The sequence below is a fragment of the Thermobia domestica genome, chromosome 9 (assembly GCF_964235325.1).
Source record: "Thermobia domestica chromosome 9, izTheDome1.hap1.1, whole genome shotgun sequence".
Taxonomy (NCBI): domain Eukaryota; kingdom Metazoa; phylum Arthropoda; class Insecta; order Zygentoma; family Lepismatidae; genus Thermobia; species Thermobia domestica.
The window spans coordinates 108,929,840-108,953,887 of record NC_137462.1 but is presented as its reverse complement, the minus strand read 5'-3'; the positions used below and the strand labels follow the sequence as shown (position 1 = coordinate 108,953,887).

At 35.0% G+C, this 24,048-nt stretch overlaps 2 protein-coding genes across 3 annotated transcripts in view; one reads left to right on the top strand and one right to left on the bottom strand.

Annotated features, from left to right (window-relative positions):
- Positions 1 to 24,048, bottom strand: part of Setd3 (SET domain containing 3) — a 331,102-nt gene that overhangs the window by 261,456 nt on the left and 45,598 nt on the right. The window lies entirely within an intron of this gene.
- The window catches only part of LOC145694919 (uncharacterized), a 125,119-nt gene that overhangs the window by 95,464 nt on the left and 5,607 nt on the right, over positions 1 to 24,048 (top strand). For both annotated transcript variants that reach the window (XM_081771687.1, XM_081771688.1), the window contains 3 exons: positions 1,821 to 2,022; positions 12,304 to 12,449; positions 16,243 to 16,434. In XM_081771687.1, the coding sequence (XP_081627813.1) occupies positions 1,840 to 2,022; positions 12,304 to 12,449; positions 16,243 to 16,434 (521 nt within the window). In that variant the 5' untranslated portion in view covers positions 1,821 to 1,839. The remainder of the gene's footprint in view (positions 1 to 1,820; positions 2,023 to 12,303; positions 12,450 to 16,242; positions 16,435 to 24,048) is intronic.

The window sequence follows — 24,048 nt, the reverse complement described above, 5'->3', positions numbered from 1 at the left end:
CTTTTTTACTTTCTAACAATGATTTAAAAACATATATATCTCCTACATATACTAACACTTTAGACCAACAGACACTTGGTAAAGTGAATGAACTGTAATCTTGATTATAAATTTTAGACAATTTATACCCGTATCAACATCTGTTTAGCATTCGTACCTTTTGTCTACTACTGTCTTACCTTTACTAAATTTATAAGCTTCGAATCACTTCCTGGTACCGAGTTGACTATATTTCCTCTAAAGTTAAGTTCAAACAACTTTGAACTCGTTTGACTCCTCCATTGTTAAGGAAATCATACATTACCGTGAGTTTACGCGCGTAATCGTAAATTTTTTACGTTAATTTTGCTGGCAACACCGACGCAACTACTTTAGTTGTCGCCCGGGGCAAAAAGTCGCCTTAATGCCCCCCTCACCAACCTAACCAAACTGCACCCCCAAATATTTGCCCAATTTTGTGCCCTCCCAATCCGGCACCCGGGGCACATGCCTCGCCCCCCCCCCCCCAACACACACACTCATGTCAGTGGCTGGCAACTGGCAAAAGTTAGTGTATGGAGTTTTCCGTAACTTATACATCCATAATTTTCTTTACGTAGAAAAAAAGAGCTTGTTTAATTTATCAGAAAAAACATGCCTCAAGTACAAAAGAAATGAACAAAGGCAGCTGATTCAATTTACCTCAGTTTACTACTTAGCGGTGAATTTACCTTTCGAGTTAACCATCGATCTGTACTACTCTATGCCAAATTATTTTTTTTTTCTAATAAAGTGGCTGTTCCATAGATGATCTGCATATATTAACGATAGTCTAATCGACGGTCAATTTATCAGTATATCAATACATTAAAAAAAAAATTCACAATCAATGCGTTCCAACTTATCATAAAAGAAAATTATAGACAACTATTTCTGTGCTATACTTTTCTTTATCAAATTATATTTCACTTTTTTACTACTTAACCTGAATATACTCATCTATTGTATGAAGACAGTATATGTTAATAAGTAGTCATTTTTTTATTTGTTTGTTTTTAACCACGTTGGGGTTGATTGGAGCTTGTTAGAGGTGCCTGAAAGGTCGTGTCCTACCAACTTTGGCCAGTAGCCGTTGCATAATAATAAGTGCCAGTTGAATGCAAATAACATACATTTTCTACAGTGATTCTACCTTAAGCACTAAACATAATTTTTAGAGGAAAAATGTTATGTTTAATCAGAATCAGAAAACTCCTACGAAATTTATCATGGATTTTTTTTTTTTTTAATATAGGTAAATCCAGCCTCTTATTCTTTAAATATTTTAACTCCAAGCAATAGGCACTACTAGCAAGCCTCAAATAATACTGTATATATTAAGGCACCATAAAAATAGAATATATTGTTTTAATGAAAGGTTATGGTGGAAAATTAAAATACATTATTGTGTATACAAGCACCTTCAGTCCCAAACAATGAGCCTGTTTGTTAAGTTACATACAAACCATACGAAAAGTAAGTTCATTAAAATCGGATAATTTTTACAAAAAATATCGTGCAACAGACAGATATGTTTTTCCAAATGCATGTCGTGCCGAATGGTAAAAGCTCGCTTTCATTTGTTTCAATAAAATGCTTTAGACCTAACTGTATTTTTCTTGATGTATTTCTTTACAGGCTGACTTGATTTATTCGATATTATTACTGATTTGCTTATTTTATTTCATACCTTCTACCTCATGAATATCTAAAATTTTGGTTCTGTTTGCTAAAAGTAAATCATGTGCTGATACCTTTCTATAATTCGCTTTCAAAATGACTAAATATATATTTCATTTCAGAACTTCTGGAAGCAGTACGATGACAGTAGAAAAATTAGTGGTGAACCCTATACGATGGATACTACTTCTGCTCTTACTACTAGTCGTTTATGGTGAAGACACGGGAGAAAGGCGGATGGACATTTTCGAAGGCTCCGAAACAGGGACCAGCGGTATCAAAAGATACGTTCAAACGGAATATCATCATCCTAGCAGCTATCAGGTAAACATATTTTCTTCCAATCAAAACATTGAAACTAGCATATATATATTTAAGGTCTACCTGGAAAGTAATGAGTGATTTTCTTGGTACAATAGAGGCGACGGAAAACGAGTCTTCGCACGTAAGGGTTGGTGGAGATAATATTAGATAAACATTCGAAGTAAAAAAAAAAAAAAAAAAAAAAAAAAAAAAAAAACTGAGCGTCGCGTAACGATCAAAATGCAGGAGTATTCAGCAGAGAGGCGATGAAGTTTTGTGTTAAACTTGTAAAAGCCGCGACTCAGATGCTTGCTATGATACAGAAAGAATGAAATGTGGGTTTATGAGTACTATCTGTAGTCGAAAAGACAGAGCAATGAGTGCCACAGCTAAATGTCATTCGGTAGATCACAGTTCAGGGCTGTAATATATAGGAATTATTATTATTATTATATATTATTATTATCCATAAACACATATATTTTAATGTAAGAAATATCTTAAATGAGTCTCAACATGGTTTTTGTAAGGGCAAGTCAATTGTAACAAATCTAATTCATTTTACAGAATTTACCTATAACGCACTGAAAAATAAATTGCAAGTCGATGTAATATACATAGATATATCAAAAGCTTTTGACTCTGTCAGTCATAAGTATCTCATTAGCAAGTTATCCAAGTTAGGTTTGTCACCTTTCTACATTCGCTGGTTTGAAAGCTATCTGTCAAACAGAACTTACGAAGTTAAAATCGGACCTGTACATTCTAGTGTAGGCTATGTAAAAAACGGAATACCACAAGGGTCGCCCTTGGGCCCTCTCTTATTTTCTTTATTTTTAAATGACCTGACAGAAAAAATAAAATACTCTAAAATTCTCCTATATGCTGACAATATGAAGTTGTTCAGATTAGTCAACAATGAGTTCGATAATTATTTACTACAACAAGACTTAAATGCAGTAAACACGTGGTGTAGAAATAATTTTCTAAAAATTAATGATAAGAAAACAAAATTTATGACATACACCAATAAAACTCAATATTATGTCAGTAAATATGAGGTCAACGGTGTACAAATTGAGAAAGTAAGCATTATTAAAGACCTAGGTATTACATTTGATAGTCAGTTAAAGTTTTCTAATCATATAAATTGTATTGTATAAGGTGCCAGAAGGATAATAGGTTTTATTTTTAAACAGTGGTCTGTATTTCAAAGAGATAAAACGTATGTATTTCTATATAAATTACTTGTAAGACCAAAATTAGAATTTGGTTCGGTAATTTGGAACAGCATTTCTAAAACTTTCACAAGCAAGATTGAATCTGTGCAAAAATGTTTTATTCGACTTCTATGTTTTAAAATGAAAATGAGCTATTACTCACATAGTTATGAATATTGGACTGATTATTGGGGTTTAGAAAGCCTTATGAATAGACGAAAAAATTTCGACAGAGTATGCATGCAAAAAATACTAGATAACATTTATATCAGTGAATATTGTTTACAAAACATAGGTTTTAAAGTGCCAAATCATAGCATAAGAAATACCATGATTTTAGTTCCTCTGAATTGGAAATGTGAAATTTTAAAAAGATTGACATATTCTTTAAGCTCATTTTAAACTTATTGTATCAAACAATGTGAAAGTTTTATGTGATCTGACTGATAGTTTTTAATCAATGACGTTTAGAAACATTAAGCCAAATGTAATTTTATGACTGCTGTTCTTAGCTTCTTGTTGTTTTAGATGGATGGAAAACTTGATAAGTTTTACTGCGTTGACAAGGAATTATTTCTACTTAGCTGACTTTTAGCTAAAGTGTGAGCTCCCTTGTGGCTATGTGAAATCCGAACCACATGGACTCCCTAATCCGGATCTCCCACGCCAAAGGCGCGTGCGCTATCCACATAGCCACAAGGGAGCTCATATGCATTTTCGTGTCGATTTCGTTAGGAATATTGGTCACTTACATTGCGAATGTGTGAAACCTTAAAAACAATATGATTTGATTTGACTTTAGCGCTCCTTTCTGCAGCGAGACTATAAGACGTGGACCTGTAACTTAACGTATGATCCGAACCACGTAAGCTACCGCAGGGAATCGAATCCGGGTCTCTCACACCGGCGTACGCTAATCACTTAGCCACGAGCGAGTTCGTTTAAAATAATTAGGATAAGACAACCATTCATATAAGATTCGGATCTCTTACCCAATAAATTTAATAATTATATATAAATATCCCCAATACAGAAAAGAAAAAGGTATATGGCACACACACACACACACACACACATATATATATATATATATATATATATATATATATATATATATATATATATATATATATATATATATATATATATATAATTTTAAAATTATTTGTTTATTAAATTTTGTTTATTGTCTATTATTGTTTGTTTATTAATTAAAATTATATATATGTATAACTATTCAGATTTTGTTTAACCATGACTAAGTATTTGATCCACTGTCGACGACAATTTAGTCGTTGCAACTTACAATTAACTGCAAAAGCTCGATTTAAAAAGAAAAAAAAAAAAAAAAACATGTATTAAAACTGAACGGGCAACAGCAACCCCAAATTCGAGGAGTAGAAATATAATTAAAATTACATATTTTAGGAGGGAAGGTGATTGATCCAGGTGTATGTTTATCCGGTTCTGATGGTACCTTACGTCACATATCTTATGTAATGTCAAAATTACAAGTTTTTAGTAAAAGTAGTTTCGCTTAGGCCTTGATCAATCAGCAGTCAAAACTTACGGAGAGAGAGATTTACAGCCCAAATCAAAACAAATACAGTAAAACTTTTCTCTCTTTTTTTTTTTATCTTAAATGTTATAAAACTTTAATCACAAATACAGAAAAGGTGTTAATAACTTGAGAAACAAAAAAAAAATGACTTTGTTAAAAAGTAAGTTAAAAATTTTGTAACTACAGGAAACTACTGCTTAATAAGTCATAGTTGTACTGTATGTGTAGGCTTTCGACTGTAAATAAAAATTCATCAAAAGCATTTTCGTGTTAATTTTTTGTCCTTTTTCGGCCATTTTGTGGATTATCCGCGGTTGCCGCGACACTCAATTTCGTGAATAATCGGGAATTTATATCCACACTGCAGAAATTCTATTAAGATTTCGATATGCTAATCGAGCGATAGGACTATGGGAATCGCTGTCACGTTTTGTTTTAAAACACACGAGAAAACTGAAAAGCATCAAATATTCAATTTCACCAACTCGTTTCCTTGATACATCAACACAGAGAAAAAAAAAAATCCTAAAATTGTTTAATGAGGAATGGAAACAATATTCTACAACAAACATATATTACGTAACGTTCATGGGGTCATGAAAGGCATGCCATGCCATTTGCATTTTTTTTTTTTTTTTCATGTTTATGAATTGTTCGTATACGTTTACAAGAATGCCATAAAGCCCTTCAGGGATAGGTAAATTATCAATGTCACGACTAACATTTCGTGAAGCACGATTGCAAAGAATGACCTGGTGCCGCTTACTACGATGACGGTATCACGCGACCGTAATATCCATAATTGTAAGCTATGTTTTATTGCCATAAACAGCATAACTAGCCCTCGTTCTATGTGTACAAATCTAGGAACTATTCGCAAGCATAGTCTCTATTAACAATATATACTTTCCAAATGTATCATTTTAAACATCACACATACTTTTAAGTCTTTCGAATGATGCGTATTACATTCAATTTACATAATATTTTAAATCTTGTCACGTTTTCCAGCGAAATAACTGAAAACATTCTATCTTATTTATTATGTATTTGGCAGTTTTCGTGTATTTTCAATTAATCTTACTTTTATAAACAAGAAATGATTTTTTTAGTTTTACATCCTGTAGGCTAAATGGGACAGATAATTAATGAAAATGAATGATTATGAAAATAACTGGTGGAATGAGAATGTGGTAGAAAACAGGAGAGCCCCAGAAAACCCACGAAGAGGATATTGTCCACCACAAGCTCATGACCCCAAATAAAACACGGGGACCTTTGCACCAGAGGAGGTCTACAACTGAGCCACAGTGTCCCAAAAAGAGAAAAATAAAGGGAAAACTCCGACATTTAGAATTTCTCGAACAGTCTATATAAAACTAATTTTGTTCGGTTTGTTGATTTCAGCATTCTCCAACAGCAGTGGTTCTCGAACTTTCTGACACCGCGCCGCTCTTCATAGCAACATTTTCCGTGAAACTCCTTTGTATTTATTTTTTCAGTGCCGTAACTTGATTTTATGGTAATTTTAAATGAAAACAGTTTTATACAATAATAGTTGGATTTACCTCAACTTCTTTATATATATTTACACAATCTGTGTGTATGTTCGTCCATCCGAAAGACAAAACATCTTACGAAGTACTTGATGGACCACCATCAACTTCAGCCAAGCGGCAGGTGGTCAGAAGCTAGGAATAGAGTTCGATGAAGGTGATATACAAACCGGAAGTGGTGGAAATGGAGCATATCTGATTTAAATATTGATCACTTGGAGCAAAAACGGTAATAGATAGCGCGAAGCTATTTTCTGCAATTGATTCGGCGTCCCAGAGTGTATTTCACCTCCACTCTTAGCTCTCTACTAAAACTAGAAGTGACAGAAATTCACTACAACTTCCTGCTTAGAGCCAAAACGATTATAGCGAGAAACGTTTCTTGTTATTTTTGGAACAAATTTAGCGTTATATGTTACCATCTTCTCTCTTATCCTCTATTCAAGCCGGAAATGGCAGAAATGAACCACTTCCGGTTTTAACATTGATTCCTATAGAGTAAAAATGATAATAGCGAAACGCTATTTTCTAAATCAATTAAGGTCCCAAGAATATATCCCATCTCCAGTCTAATCTCTCTACTAAAACCTGAAGTGGTACAAATCTACTACTATTTTCGGTTTGTATACTAATTAAGAAAATATCTCGACGTACAAACCAACTTTCTTCACGTGATGTACTCGTGATACTGCTAGTTATTTTAACTGGGAAAACATTAAATTACAATACTATCAGAAAGTTTGGATCTAATAAGAAATTAGTGAGAAAGGAACTTATACCCGAGATAAATAAAGTGCAGAACTAACATGCAGGGAGATCTTTCATAAGGAAAATGTGTTTTTATTCCAACCTTTAAAACTTGCATGTTGCATTCCAGTATAAGGTATATACAGTGGGTAAAAAAAGTATTTGGACACCTCGAACAAAAACAAAAGAACCGCTACTTTGCAGTGTACATAACAAGATAACAGATTTGATTTATGTTGGAAACAAGGGGCAAATACGGTCTTTTATTTGCATGTGTACATGTTAAAAAATATGAAAATTATACATTATAATATCGAACGAAAGATAACAACTGTTGACAGTACAAAAAAAAAAAAAAAGTATTTGGACACAACGAAAAATGAACATAAAAAAGCTACGAAATGAAAACAAGAGGACCTCTCAGTACTTCGTCTGATACCCCTTAGCTGCGACGACTGCTTGAAGACATTTCGACATTGAATTGATGTATTTACGACAAATTATGGAATCAAATTGGGCCCATTCCTGTCGAACATACTGAGCCAACTGTTCTGTGCTGGTAGGGTTGCATTTACGGATATTTTTCTTTAGTTCAAACCATAAGTTCTCCAGTGGATTCAAATCTGGAGATTGGGGGGGCGCGGTGGCTCAGTGGCAGAGCGTTCACCTCCGGTGCTTGGGGTCCCTGGTTCGATCCCAGCTCGCGTCGTGTGGACTTTGTGGTGGACAAACACCGTGTTCGTGGGTTTTCTCGGGGTTCTCCCGTTTCCTCCCACTATCTTCATTCCACCATTTCACTCATCTCTCATAATCACCGTCTCCTTTAGCCTCACCGGCATAACCGTGGGACGTAAAACTTAAAGATTTCATTTCATTTTTTTTTTTTTTTTTTTTTTTCATTTTCAAATCTGGAGATTGTGGCGGAGTTTCCAGATAATGGAATGCATTGTAAAGGATCCATTGGCGAACATCGTAAGCTCCGTTTTTGGGGTCGTTATCTTGTTGAAACATGCACTTATCACCCAAGTGAAGTTTTTGTGCGCTATCCTTTAAGTTTGATTTTAAGATCTCCAAATATACTCTCGCAGTCATAATACCATCAATCACATGGATATTTCCCACTCCTTTAGCATTTACCACACCGCCACACCATCACTGAACAGCTGCTATGTTTAACTCTTGGGACAATATTCTGATTTTTGAATGCATTATTCATCTTTCGCCACACATGTTGGTAGCCACCACTTCTAAATGCGTTGATTTTAGTTCGACCTGTGAAAATCACGTTGTGCCAAAAGTCTACAACTTCATTTTGGTATTTCTTTGCACGTTCTAGTTTTTGCTTTCTGTTTGTCTGAGAAATATATGTTTTTTCCTAGCTGCACATCCCCGAAAATCTGCTGTTTTAAGCGTATTTCTTACTGTTTGAGGTGTAACATTGACTTGCATGTCTTAGGTAAGTGATGTAGCCACCTGTCTTGCACTTGTTCGTGGATTTTTCTTCATAGTTCTAATGATGTACTTTTCGTGACGAGGATTTAGCTTCCTTGGTCGGCCTGTTCGCGGTTTATTTTGTAGTATTTCTTCTGTTTTGTGTTTCTTTATAATATAACCAACAGTGCAAGGTAACTTGTTCACTATACGGCCAATTTCTCGGTAACTTTTACCTTCCCCATACATTTTCACAATTAACTTTATTTCCTCTAGGGTTGTCTCTCTCTGTTTTCTCCTCACGATAGTAGTTTCGTCTTCAACTGCCATGAACTGTCTGTCTCTACTTTTTAGACTACCCAGATGCACTGAAGCAACTTTTCAGCTCCTATTTTTGCGTGATTTTTTGGCGATCACAGCACTGTCCAAATACTTTTTTTGCTACCCTCCTACCTACCTCTTTCCTTTTCCTTCACTCACGGTTGTCAGGTGGAGTATATGACAGTACTCAATAGGCGACACAAATTATCATACCTCTGGTGTTAATGACCCAATAATATTTTGCTCTATACTGATATGCATATACGGTACTTTCTTGTATTTTCATCCTAGGTCTAGCTGTCCAAATACTTTTTTTACCCACTGTACCTCTCACTCGGAGTACGTCAATGTTCCAACGCGTAGTGTGTAGGTAAGCTTCGCTCTTCTATGATCTCAGCACAGAAAGTAGGTGATGTAATTAGTACGAAACTCTGATCGCCTTTACATCCGGGTTTCTCCGTGGTATCCATTTGACTGAGGCTGGATGAATCTCTAAGTCCATCAGAACGAGGGCAAATCGCAGAATAAAATTCCTACCTTACCCGGACCCGCCCAGTTGATAAGGAGACATTTAACCGACTATGGCATTGCGGTTCTCCATCAGGAATTTATTTATGTCTTATAGCCATGACATACTGGACCAAGACAGAAGATATCCCGTCTACTATGACGCACAGTTAAATATATAGGCTCGAACATCACAAATAGATGACAGGATGTGCCTCTTACCTTTCTCATGTACTTTCTAGTCTTTTTGGGAAGGGGGAGCGACAATATTCAAAATAGTTTAATCAAAATGAATAGTCAAGCTTTTTCCAACGACGAGTTGAAAAAATAATCCGTGCAGTTTTTGATATTCTGTTTCTTCTGTTGTTGAGAGCACTTAAATATACTTCTCAGAAACATGTTCCCATTAATAAAAAAACTCTCTTAACAATGAAACGAACAGAATATACACTCACTGACAAACAAACAAATAAAAAAAAAAACAGAAGGAATGGAAGAATGAAATGAAACTTCACGAGTTGCAAGTCCATACAACTGTATTGTAATGATTACATTATCAGATCAATCCGACAACGGGTTTTGTTGCACAAGCGTGATACGTGTTGCATATCAGTTAGATGTAGCACCCCTCGGGCACGGATACATGCGTTGATCCTGCTCGGAAGAGAGTCGTAGAGTCGTCGTATCGTTGTCTGAGGTCAGTCAGTCCATATTGCTGTAACTGCGTATCAAGATATTGCAGATCGACAGTGGCGCGCAGTTGGCATCAGAGTTTGCCCCAAACGTGTTTGATTGAAGAAATATTAACTGACCTTGCTAGCTAGGGGACGTAGATAGTTCACAGACACAAGTGTTTTGTGCGGCCGAGCGTTGTTTTGTTGAAAGATTGCATCAGCGCTTTCTCGCAGAAGGGGTAATACATGCGGACACAGAGCCTCACCCACGTATCTCTGTGCCGTCAAGGTTTTTTATACCTGTTGAAAACTTGCTGTGTTACTTATCTAAACACTTTTTCGAAATAAAGTTCTTTCAAAAAAGTCAAATTTTCAATTCCTTGCAACCTTGTTTCTACTAGTTCGAAATATGTCAAATGATGATCGTAGTATACTTTAGATGTACATTACCTCGTCCGTGTCATCTACGTAATTACTATTGTAGAATTCTTCAAAATATGGTTGTATTTAGATGTTTGTGATACTGTAGCGCCCTTAGCTTGCAACACTACATAATAAGTGTAGAACTGTTAAGTTATGAAGTATATAATAATCTGAAGTAGTACTATTTGAAACACTGCAACTTTATGTTGATTTGGCAACACTGTTAATCTGCTCGTATTGAAAAGTATATCAAACAACGTCCCCTGTTGATATTTGCAGGATATAAAATTTCAGGGTTTTGTTAATTAGTTTAAAAGTTACAAGGGGGTATCAAGATAAATGGTCCACCCTATATATATATATATATATATATATATATATACTGACATCCATTGGTTGTTAGCGCTCCTTTAACCTCAGTTTAAGTTAAATGGCTGAGACGTACATCTCGAGGGGAACATGGGGTCCGAACTACATGAGCTACAAACGGGAATCGAACCTAGTCCCCCGCGCCAAAACTCCATTGCTAACCATATAGCCACGAGAGGACTCTGCTGAGAAATGGACAGTGAAATGATAGCAATTACTATGCCGTATCAAATATTCAAGTCTACGTCTGAGTCATCTTGTGCTTTACAATCTAGGATTACAGACCACTTTACGATGCTATCAGTGTGTAGTATTAAAACATGTGTTACCCCAGTGTACAGAATGAAATAAAAACGAAGATTTTGACTGCAAGATCAATGCTGTGGTTTAGTAAAGTTATTGTGATTCATGATTTACGCACAGAAAGGAATAGTGTTGAATTTCTGTAAGTAGTGAACAAATATGAGTCAGACTTTACACCAAAAAGGAATTACAGTGTTCGCCACTATGGAGACGAAAAATCAGAGCAAGGCTTCATAAAGTCTTGAATCAACTCTCAATAATCTCTTTTGATTCTAATAGTACTCTTTTTAAAAGAATAATTTATTTCTGATTCATGTTATGTTTAGTCTTACCTATTTTCCTCCGTTGAGTCTTATACATCTTGCTTTATTTTTCTGAGGGGGTAATGTCAGCATACCATGTGGGTTACTGCCTAATGTAGAGTGTAAAAAAAGTTTTGTGTAGGTTTTTTATTTATTTATTTATTTTTGAGTTTAATGTCCCACAATCATGCACCGAGAAGATGGAATTAATGAAATTATGATAACCGTGAAATGGCGAGTGGAAGGAAACTCGAAAACCCCACGGAAACCCAGAGAAAGTATTTGTCCACTACAAAGCCCACTTGGCGGGAGTGTTTTTATTTCTTGATTGGAGATAGGCAATGTGAATGACCTATACAACAGATGAAACCAGCAATTTATTTTAGATCAAAATCAGGGGTAAAAGTTACGGTGAACGCGGAGGACGTCCGTTCCTCCTCATTTCCAAAAAAAAAAAACATCTATGGCGTCCCTTTACTTCCTAATAAAATTATAATGGGCAAAGATAGGCACGGGAAACGGTGTGTCTTCATGCCTCCCCTACTTTTTCAGATCCACTTTTATCCCTGATCAAAATACGTTAATTTCTACAAATACAATAACTACAGTCTATAGTAACATGGTAATGAGTAACTGGTTTCCGAATGTTACAATATTACTTTTAGTAAGTGTGGAAAGGGATAGATGTACTGCAATACTTGACAACACAAATAAGTTTCTTTCAGAAGAGTTTAATGGAAATTTATAAAATTCAATGTTATTTTCTGTCAATATGTATTACTTTCACTCTTAGCTCTTTCTATTCTCTCCCTTTTGATTGCGTTTAAAATTATGTATCTGTTCATACATTTGTTACATTGTTGTTATTTATTTATTTCTTTTTTCCAGGTATTCCAGAATAATTACCGTTCTCCTGCAGGAAAGGACGACACTCAAGAAGATAGTAAAAGGTTAACATGGGACGGCTCTAGAAGAAATCCGTATAACTCAAAAACAAGAACTTCTCAAACAAGGACTCAAAGTTCACCATACAGGTAAGAACTTTATTGCGCTGAATGGACGAAGTTCCATCGTACTTGCAAACTTCACCAAACTTTGCTGAGTACGAGGTCGCGAGGGAAAGGTTCTTATGCCACATTTTTAAGTGTCCGCCGCGTCGTTTGAAGAATGGTGGCCGAAACAAAATCCTATATATTTAACATTGGAATAGTCTTTGTTGTCGCACCTATAACTTAGTTTGAAGTTTTATCACATCGAAATACTACTTGGAGGCAATTTTATGATCACACACTATGTAACTGAATTATGAACTTATTTCCTGCATAAAACCTCCTTAGTATGTATCACTGATGAACTCTAAAATCAACTTTGAATCGTTATTTCTAAAAACAAACTGCCTTCACAACAGTGTCAGATTTTGATATAGGAGTAATCACAAACATGGGAGTCAAAATTATGTTTCTTCATTACTTCTATTAGGGACTAAACCAGTACCACTCCAATTTCTATTTACTTATTTATTTATTCAAAAGAACATTGACATAAACAAGACGTTTATACGAAGATGAAAAAGAAAATGTAAATGAAAAATAAAAGATTTTTTAAATTGTCTCTCTTACTTCATAAACTATAGTCATAAACTTGAGTATATTGTAACTAAAGAAAATGCTTGTGCCCCAGTTCTAGATTTAATTCCTGCTGCCAGGGACGTACGGAAGGGGGGGACACGGGGGTCCGGACCCCCCCCCCGAAATTTCGATTTTTTAAAAATTTAGCCTAATTTTAGGGGCAATTTTAATATAAAATAGCTTCATATTTAGTTTGAACCCCCCCCGAAATAAATTCCTGGGTACGCTACTGCCTGCTGCAGAACAGAATATTTGGTATTGATTCAGCATAGCGAGGCGATTAGGAAGAAATTTTAACTATAATGTTATGTAGACCTACATAATACAATATTTCATAACTGTATTATAAAATATTATTATTATTATTATTATTATTATTATTATTATTACAAACCAGGCGATGAAGGCCGATACGGTATCGTCCTGCCAATTGCCTACCAAAAGGGATTAAACCTTGAAAAAAATTTCCATCTGGATGGCTGGCAGCAGGATTTGAACTAAAACCTCCCGACTACGAAGCAAGAATGTACAACTGTCTTTTGTTGTGTATCACTCTCTAACAATAAAGGAAGAACTACTTTCAACTACTCAATACAGCCCCTTCAGAAACCAACTTTATAAGATTTTAATGAAGATTGTATTGCCTGATTCCGATCCAGTTGAATACTGATTTTTACTTTTATCTCTAATACTCTTTATCTTAGATCTGATCTTGTTTTCGCTGTACAGCTTTTGCAAAGTCTTCTAATAACCTCCTGAGCCTTGGATTACCAGGAAACGTTGCCATTTACCTGGACCTATATGCTAACGTGTCGATGGCCAGCCTCCACTTCAAATATGCCCCCATTCACCATACTCTTACAAAATTTGTCCACCTCCTGTCCTGTCCTTCCCTCCCCCAGCCCAAGTAAATGACAACGTTGCATTTTCATTTAACATTGGACGCATACAGAGTGTATAGCCCAAACAGCTCGTCTGATTTAGAAAAAGTTCCTTCACTTTAGATTGAAAACATTATATTTGGAGACAGTTTTTTCCCTCTTATATTTTATTGTAACTATGATAATAACATAGTTACCCTATGCCAGGAGACTTTTGAGACACCCTATATAAATGTTTACATCTTTTACCTCTTTCTTCTTCTAAGAAAAAGAAAACAAAAGAAAGAAACACTCGAAAACATCATAGATATAGTGCTACTTCGTAATTAGTTCGCTATCTCAGCAAGTTAAAGAAGTGCGTAATCATCGAAGTTAAACATACATATAATGATTAGCGTTTAATCATAATTAAACAGTATCTTCACAAAGTGCCTATTGGAGGTTAGCGAGATTTCTATAAACTATATAAAAATCTGCATAAGATTTTCACAGAAATAAGGCCTTCCAAAGAAAGAAGATTCTGGTGCAAAGAAATTACGTTATCATATTAATAAGATTTTTGACCTCACCATAGTAACCGTGCACATAAGATAGTGCAAGATAAAATTCTAAGAAGTAAGATAAATTGCATATTAATTACCTAGATCTGGTGAGGAAGATATGAGTGTACAGTACATAAGAGAATACGTTTATAAATTATCGTATCTTTAAATAATTACCCCTCCATCTGTTATATCTATAAATTTTTCAATAGGTACTTCCTGCGTACCGCAACCTATCCTTTCAGAATTTTATTTCTCCCTTGGGATTCTTAAAACTCTGGCACTGACATCAGAGTAAAGGCTCGACTACGACCGATAGATGGCAGCCCGTTTCCCCTATCTATCCAATGTATATTGTAGGAAGAGACAATATTCAAAATAATTCAACCAAATCCAAGAGATGAATATTCAAACTTTGCCCCCAAGGAAAATTGAACAAATAATCGGAAAATAATTATTCTAATTATTTAATTTTATTCACTTACTAATTTTACTTTTCAGAAACATGCTTACAAAATGAAACATATTTTTAACAACGAAAGAAACAAGATAATAATAAACTTCAAGGATTAATCTCTAATTATTGATTCAATTTGTCTTTGGACCAAGTTTGAATATTCATCTCTTGAATTTCATTAAACTGATGCGAATATTGTAGCTCCCTATAAAAAGCACTGGAATGATAGGAGGAATATGCTGTCATCTATTGGAAATAAGCGCTTATTTAACTCATCTTATCCTAGATACTGGTATGCCGATTCCTGATAGAACACTTGGTACATTTACTGGTTTATATCTATCAGCAGTAGAATTATCAGTAGTAGCATGTTAAATAACAATTATTTTGATATTATGCATTGAATTTTCTCCGTTTTGTATTCAACTCACATTTGTAGTCACTAGGGCAAGGACATTTCAAAAATTCATATGCAAATGCTATTTTGAAGGTTACTGCATATTCTAAGGATATTTGCATATTTTAGCATATATTTGAAGTTACGAATCAATTTAATAATAATTCTTAACAACCAGATACGGTAGTTTCGTGTGTACTGGACTTCAATTAAGAAAGTATTTTTCCTACCCTCTGAGTAATAGGAATACTCTTTACTAGCATAAAAAAAAAAAAAATCATTCACGTATATTTATCAGCAACTGTTGAAACAATTCAGTGTCTGATATCTCAAAGTGTTAGGGAAAACCTCCACGTGACAATCGAACTCGTTAAGAGAATAATTTCTTCTATAAGTTCTGCCCTAGACAAAACTGGAGAAAAGGTTACAACAGAATTGGATAAGGTGCTTAAATCAAATAAAAGAAGACTGAGTCAAAAATGAAAATGAAATTACGTTCCACGATTATGCCGGCTAGGCTAAAGGGGACAGTGATGATGAGAAATGAAGGAAATGGTGGAATGAAGAAAGTACGAGGAAACGGGAGAACCCCGAGAAAACGCACACACAGTATTTGAAGATCGAGTCAATTAACTAGTGCATGTGTGAAATCAGTTAATCTTCATGAATATTCCGAACCTTATGTATAATTTTACAAATATTGTCCAATAACGTCAATTGATGCTGAACGGTCATCTTCGGCATATAAACTTATTTTACAAAGACAATAGACGAAGTAGTACACCTCCTAATACTGTACTTTGGAAATTTATTCTGCATACAAGTGCATATTTTCTAACTTTTTAGTGGATATTTTCAAGTGTTTTAGTGCATGTAAATCCGGATCCTAATAATCGGATTCCTTTTTTCTTTATTTGTCCAGTCCACAAAAACAAAACAACAACAGAGCGTCCAGTCAAAGCAGGAATCGATACCGAAACAGAAACAGAGGAAGCGGTATTCATAGCCCAAAAGGTCCAACAATAGGTAATCGACCGGATGTACCATATGGAGAAGACATTGAAGAAGGATCACCACTGGATACCTCTGCTGGCAATAGGAATTACAGGAACAGGTACGATATACAATTGTTGAATAATTATGGACGTGAAATGAAATGCGAGATTTAGTGGTTTTTCGTTTTCCCTTAAATGAATTAGAATTTTAATGATACTGATTTTATTAATTTCTTCTTAAAGTCCAGTCAAAATGTCCTTCGCTGTTTTAAAATGAATTAGAGTTTTATATAACTTAAATTTAATACTATCCTAATTAAATCTAATTAATATTAATATTATGTATATCACAATTTAACTTTTTCACAGTAAAGAATCTATAAATAGCTTTGAAGAACTTAATAAATTAAACTATTAAAATTCCAAATCATTGCAAAGAAAACACATATAAATCAATGAACCTCTTTAAGAACAGAACGGAAAGCTTAATTGCCTTTTTCTAAATTATTATTATTATTATTATTATTATTATTATTATTATTATTATTAATTATTATTATTATTGAATTGTACAGAAAGGGAGAAACAATTTCTAACAAAATGTGATTTATTTTTCGTATTTGGATTATGTATAAACACATTTTTCCATAAATATACATCGAATAATTTAATTCGATACTTAGAATTACAAGTTAGCATATAAACGACTATTTTATGTATTCCGCATAAAATTTTCAAGAAGATATCTGTAATTTAAAAAGTTCAATTTTTGGTATGCCATCCGTGAAAGATCAAGAAAGATTAGACACCACAGGTACTATTCGATCCTATGTGAATGTGGCCTAACGTGAATTGGATAACACGGATATGAGAGATCATTAAGAGAAGAAATGGAAATAAAATTTGCACACTCAATAGAGAAGAAGGTTTGAAATTGAGCGATATTTTGAATATTTTATTACAATAATAGTACTAAAGAAAACTGTTTTAAATTTGAATGAAACCGTAAAATATATTTAATATTATTATATACTCAAATGCTCAATGTGCTCAACTAATAATGCTAAACGTCGATATTATTTTTTGGTGAGCGAACGATTGGCTATCACAAGTTGGCTGTCAACAAGGAGATCCTGGTACAATGCTTTTTAGTTTGGCCATCGACCCAATAGTTTGCACTTTATTGTCTCAACTAAATATCTTCTACTTACATGACGATAGCTTAGATTGTTCTCCACAATCAGTTTACCAAGATATGGAAACTCTATCGAAGAATCAAAAAGACTTGGTCTTAAAGTTAATCCGTCTAAACATGAACATTTTCTTTCACATCTGGGAATCCAAACAAAAATGTTGAATCTACTTTCAAGATTTGTTACCTGGGATACGGACGGTACTTAAAGATGAATTATTTCTCTTGGGATCACTCCTCCTTGAGGATTATTAGGAGGAAAAATTTGATGCGCATTTAAATAGATATTATTAATCAGCGTCTGAAGTCTTTACCAGCACATATCACCTTTTTTCTACTTAAGAATTGCCTGAGAATACCTAAATAAATCTATTTTTTACGCACCACTCCCATATGGTCCAACCCTTTGAAAGGACTTCAGCTTGTGAATTGTTTGAAACATGCACTACAGTCAATCATCCACTATTCTTTGAATGAAAATCAATGGACTCAAGCAAGCTTACCAATTTGCTTGGAGGCTTTAGCATAAGAAAAGTCTCAGATTTAAGCCTTCCAGCTTTTCTGTTTTCATGGTTTGGAGTGAAGCTACTTTTCTCCAACATACTAAACATTCCAGTTGACAAAGTGAAAATTCATCACCTGACGGACGGATTGAAGATATGGAATGGTATATACAATAATTAGTCTTCCGCTGTGTTGAACTTACAACAGAAGCTCTTTACAACATTTTACTTGAAACTCTACATTTTACTGACGAAGTACAAAGTAAGAGCTTCAAGTAAAGTGTTGTAAAGAGCTTCTGTTGTAAGTCCAACACAGCGGAAGACTAATTATCGTATATACCATTCCATATCTTCAGTCCCTCCGTCAGATGATGAAATTTCACTTTGTCAACTGGAATGTTTTGTAAAGATTGTCGGAGCTACTTATATACAGACGAGCGATTTAAAGATGGTCACATTTCTTTCCTATATTATTTTTCTTTACTATTACTGCTACAATTATTGTTATTATTATCTCCCTGTCGATACATCCTGAATGGCTAAACTCAGTCATTAAGTTTTTATGTGGGGGACGAATACTCAGCACATTGGATCTCTTTGCTGTTCTTTCTGACTCCTAGCCTGGAATTCCCACCTTTTTACCTAAGTTGTATTTATTGATTTTAGAAAGGCTTACGACTCGGTTAGAAGAGAAGCATTGTACAACATTCTTACAGAATTTGAAATACCGAAAAAGCTAATTAGATTAATTAAGGTATGATTAAATGAATCCCAAAATAAAGTCCGGGTAGGAAAAATTTTGTCCACGAGCTTTCACGTCGAAAATGGCCTGAAACAAGGAGATGCGTTTTCGCCATTATTATTCAATTTTGTTCTGAAATACGCTATAAGGAAAATCAAAGACAGCAATCAGGGCCTAGAGTTGAATGGGGTTCACCAGGTTATAGCATATGCTGATGATGTAAATTTAATAGGGGATGATAGCAGAACGATAGAAAGAAATGCAGAGGTCTTATTAAACGCTTGCAGGGACATGGGTTGGGAAGTAAATGCAGAGAAAACTAAATACATGGAAGTTCGTCGGGATCGTAATACGGCAAATTATGGATGCGTTAAAATGTCGAATAATACTTTTGATAAAGTGGATGCTTTCAAGTATCTAGGATCAATATTCACAAAGAAATTAAATGTTGACTAAAAGCAGGGAATTCGTGTTATTATTTAGTTCAAAATATCTTGTCGTCGCGAATTCTGTCGAGGAATTTGAAGCTTAAAAGATATAAAACGATAATCATGCCTCTTGTTCTGTATGGTTGCGAAACATGACGCTTACTCGGAAGGAAGAACATAGATTGAAAGTATTTGAGAACAAGATCCTGAGACAAATATTCGGACCCAAGAGAAACGGAAATGGGGAATGGCGGAAACTTCATAACAAGGAACTACATAATTTATACGGTTTACCAAACATTGTTAGGGTCATCAAATCTAGGAGGCTCAGGTGGGTAGGTCATGTAGCCAGGATGGAAGAAAGTAAGAATGTTTTCAAAATCTTAACTGGAAGGTCAACCGGAAAACGACCATTAGGAAGACCTAGTTGCAGATGGGAGAACAATATTAAGATTGATCTCGCAGAGATTGGAAAACAAAGTAGAAACTGGATCCAATTGGCTAAGGATAGAAGTCAGTGGAGAGCTTTTGTGAACGCGGCATTGAACCTCCGGATTCCATAGGCCATAGAGTTAGTTAGTTACCCAGTTGTTTTCCAGTTATCTAACGATGATGAGTGAACAACGAAAAATATGCATGGCAACACCGAAAATCGAACTTGAGACCACGTACACCATAAGCACAAGTCAAGCAATTAGATTGGTATTGTTACTACTAACAATAATAATAAGGGACTGAAAGAGCACGATGTCACATCTTTTTTGTTGCCATGATAATCGTCAATTTCTTTTCTCAACAACACAGGCTAAGAATCTAAATGCAAAGTAGAAACAGGATTGGCTTATGTTCCGGATTGCAAACATTAATGTAAACTAAATACTTTTACAAAAAAAAAAAAAAAAAAAGAAAAGAAAAAAAAAACAAGAAAAAAGTAATTAGGTGAATAAAATGTTATGTACTAGTGATGCTGTGGATTGCTGAACCGAGCGATCCTCCCTGTCACTAATTTCAATTGCAAACTACACGAGTAAGCCTTAGTGTCTGATGTCCGACAAAGCATACACAATGTTCTACTAAAATCTGAGCGTGTTTAATAACTATTCTTAAAAATATGTTATACAAAATAGGGGAAAACGCGCTTCCTTATTATTGGCCAATTTCGACTGCAAGAACTGAAATAATTGGAAATACTGAGGAACAAAATACATTATATTTGGCATTTTTTTTTTACGAAAGTTATCACAGATTTTTAAAATTAAATCATCGGGGAGGGGGGAAGCGCCTTAAGTGAGTCCTGATATTTGATTGACTTCAACTGTAAGAGGCGGAATTATCTGAAAACGTCAGTAAACACATACATTATACTGTGTTAAAATCGAATAATATTTACAAAAGTTATAATAGAACATATATATATTTTTTTTTAAATCAGGGGAGGAGGAGGTTCACACTGTCGTTCTCGATTGATTTTAAATCTAAGTAGTGGAAATGATTTTGAACCCTCAAAAAATATACTCCATTTTCCATGAAGATATCTTACATCATTATTTTTATAAAGGAAGGGGCGGGGAGTAATCTATACCCCACTTAGAGAGCAAAATTCTTGAATGATTTTAATCCCAAGCACAGGGGATTATGGAGCGACGTAAGTACTTTGAATACATGGACTCAATTGGTGATTTTACTGTTAGCAACCCTAAACTATTTTGGACAGTAATTAAATCTCGATCGAAATCTCCCGGCATACCAGCAACAGTTCATGACGAGAATTTTGAAGCTAGTGATGGTCAGAGACCCGACCTTTTTAATAACTACTTCTGTAAAACATTTACCGCCTTTCCCCCTACAACCCATCTTCCCCCCCTCCTCCCCATTTGTACTAACACCTTATCAGATCTCTCTACCACCCCGGGTGAGGTTTTGGTTCTCTTGCAGTCGCTTTCTCCACATAGATCTCTTGGGCCTGACAACATTGGCTCTCTCTATCTTAATAAAACTGCTTCAGCTATTTCAGTTCCTTTATCCATCCTATTCAATAGATGCTTCAGAGAAGGATATTATCCCACCAGCTGGAAATTAGCTCATGTGACCCCAATATATAAATCAGGACTTAAAGATCAAGTATCCTCCTATAGGCCAATATCTCTTCTTTCTGTAATATCTATTATCTGCGAAAAAATAATCAAAGACAGGCTTCTCAAATTCACGTCGCCTTACATTCACACTTCTCAGCATGGCTTTCTACCGAAAAGCTCAAGTCTCACAAACTTAAGTACTCTTCTTTCCTGTGCAGTTCAATGTATAAATAACAATACTCAATTAGATGTCATTTATTTTGATCTCTCAAAGGCCTTTGATTCTGTCAGTCACATTCTTCTTCTCCACAAGCTTTCCAATAGGTTTAATGTACATGGTAAATTTCTCTCTTTAATCACCAGCTATCTAAAGGGCCGTAAACAGAAAGTTGTTCTTTCAGGGGCGACTTCTAACCCCCAACCTGTGATCTCGGGGGTGCCTCAGGGAAGCGTACTAGGGCCCCTGCTATTTGTCCTGTATATGGACGATCTCTACTCTCACCTATCAGTTAATCCTAGTGGCCTTTTGCTTTTTGCTGACGATTGCAAATTATATAGAGAAATATCATGTTTCCATGACACAATTGCCCTACAGGAAGACATAAATTATCTTGTAGACTGGTGTGAAATGTGGCAATTGAAACTTAACAGTAAGAAATGTGACGTTATAACAATTACTCTGAAAAAGTCTCCTGTTCCCTCCAAATACCATATTAACGATTCCCCTATAACACATTCTGCCAGTCATAATGATCTTGGTGTCATCTTTGATTCGATACTCTCGTTCTCAGAGCACATCTCCTCAATTGTTAAGAAGTCAATGCGTATGCTGGGGCTTCTTTACCGATTCACTGAACTACGTACTGTGGCATCATTAACAACATTCTATAAAACTCTTATAGCACCCAAGATCGAATACTGCTCTCCCATATGGGCCATGGCCGCACCTACACATCTCTCTAGATTTGAGTCTGTTTTCAATTTCTTTATTGCAATAGTACGTTCTCGTGTTCCCGCACTTCGAATATTACCTAAGGAGGAAATTTTGCAATATCTTAATATCCAGACGCCGGAAGTACGCAGAAATAACTCTGATTTGAAGTTTCTCCATAAGATTGTAAATGGGAATCTAAGATCAGAAACCCTAATTCAACAACTATCTTTGCATGTCCCTTCCCGCAAAACCCGGAATACCCACCTATTCCATCTTGCACGCCCTAGGTTGACAATTATACAGAGGTCTCTTTTTCACCGAGTACCCAACTATTATAATAATCTAACTAGTGAGGTGGACATTTTTTCGAGCTACCCGGTGTTTGAAAGAGCAATAAAACGCGTGCTGGCTAAATAATATTACTTGTGCACTCTTTGTTAATACTATTGATGTTACTGTTGTTGTTTATTTTTTTAATTATTTTTCCTTTTTTCCCGCTTGTTGATATTTCCCTGTGTAAAATGGCACAATTATGCTGTATCTGGGAACTTGTTCAATAAATAAATAAATAAATAAATAAATAAATAAAAATGAAATGAAATGAAATCTTTAAGTTTTACGTCCCACGATTATGCCGGTTAGGCTAAAGGAGACGGTGATGATGAGAGATGAGTGAAATGGTGGAATGAAGAAAGTGGGAGAAAACGGGAGAACCCCGAGAAAACCCACGAGCACGGTGTGATTATGGAAAAGAGTTAAAGAAAATATACATAATATTGTATCATAACTGAATGACTTCTATGTAAATTAACGGGAACTTTAAAAAAAAAAGTGGGAAAGGGATAATACCATTACTTTATTCTTTATTGATTTCAGCTATATGCAGCGTGAATGATAGTGAAGCCTAAAGGAAAGTGTGCGACATATTACACCAAAATCGAACAGCTGTAACGGAAATTATGGAGGAACTTATTTTTTTTAAATGAGGGGAGGAAGTAATCTATCCCACACTCATTCTTGACCGATTTTAATCCCAAGCACTGGGGTTACGGAAAAGAGTCAAAGAAAATGTATATTATTGAAGCGAGGTAACGAAGCTTCTGCACTATTCGACTCCATAGGTATTCGCGTGTCTGGCCGTCTGTTTCTCGGTAACTTTCATAAACCTTATCCGATTTTGAAGAAACGTGGTATGTGCCCTCCTTCATTTGCAAAAATAACTCGATTGTTTGGGATTGCAACCTATCAATATAAAGTGGGGGTATAAAAACCATCCCATGTATTAAGTTTACATATGTACATGGAAGACAATTTTAAAATATAAACCAGGTAATTTTTTCGATTAGCACAAAACTTAATGTACATTTTCTTGATGGGATTAGAAATATCTCAACAGCTTAGGGTTAAAGTCTGGCATGGATAAAATTTACCCCCATACATACATACACTTCAATTTGAAATATCTTCGATGATAATTTTCGTTTTTAAAAATATTCGATTTTGGCGTAATATGACGTACATTTTCTGAGGCTTTCCAATCACTCCTTCTGCAGAGAGACAAAATCAGTACACAATAAAGTAGTCAATTTACCTTCTTACTCCCCCACCAATTTTCTTTAAGAATTCATTCGGTTTTGATACAATATGATGTACATTTATTTGACTCTTTTCCGTAATACCCATCGCTAGATCAGTTAAGAATCAATGAGGGATAAATAGATGGAGTGATGAGAGTTTCAAACCCCCCCCCCCCCCACACACACACACACATTGAGGTTTTCATGTATTATTGAAATGGGAAGTATTTTAGTTCTCTAAAATCTTGAAAGTGAAACAATCTTTGTGTGAAGGAAGGTTAA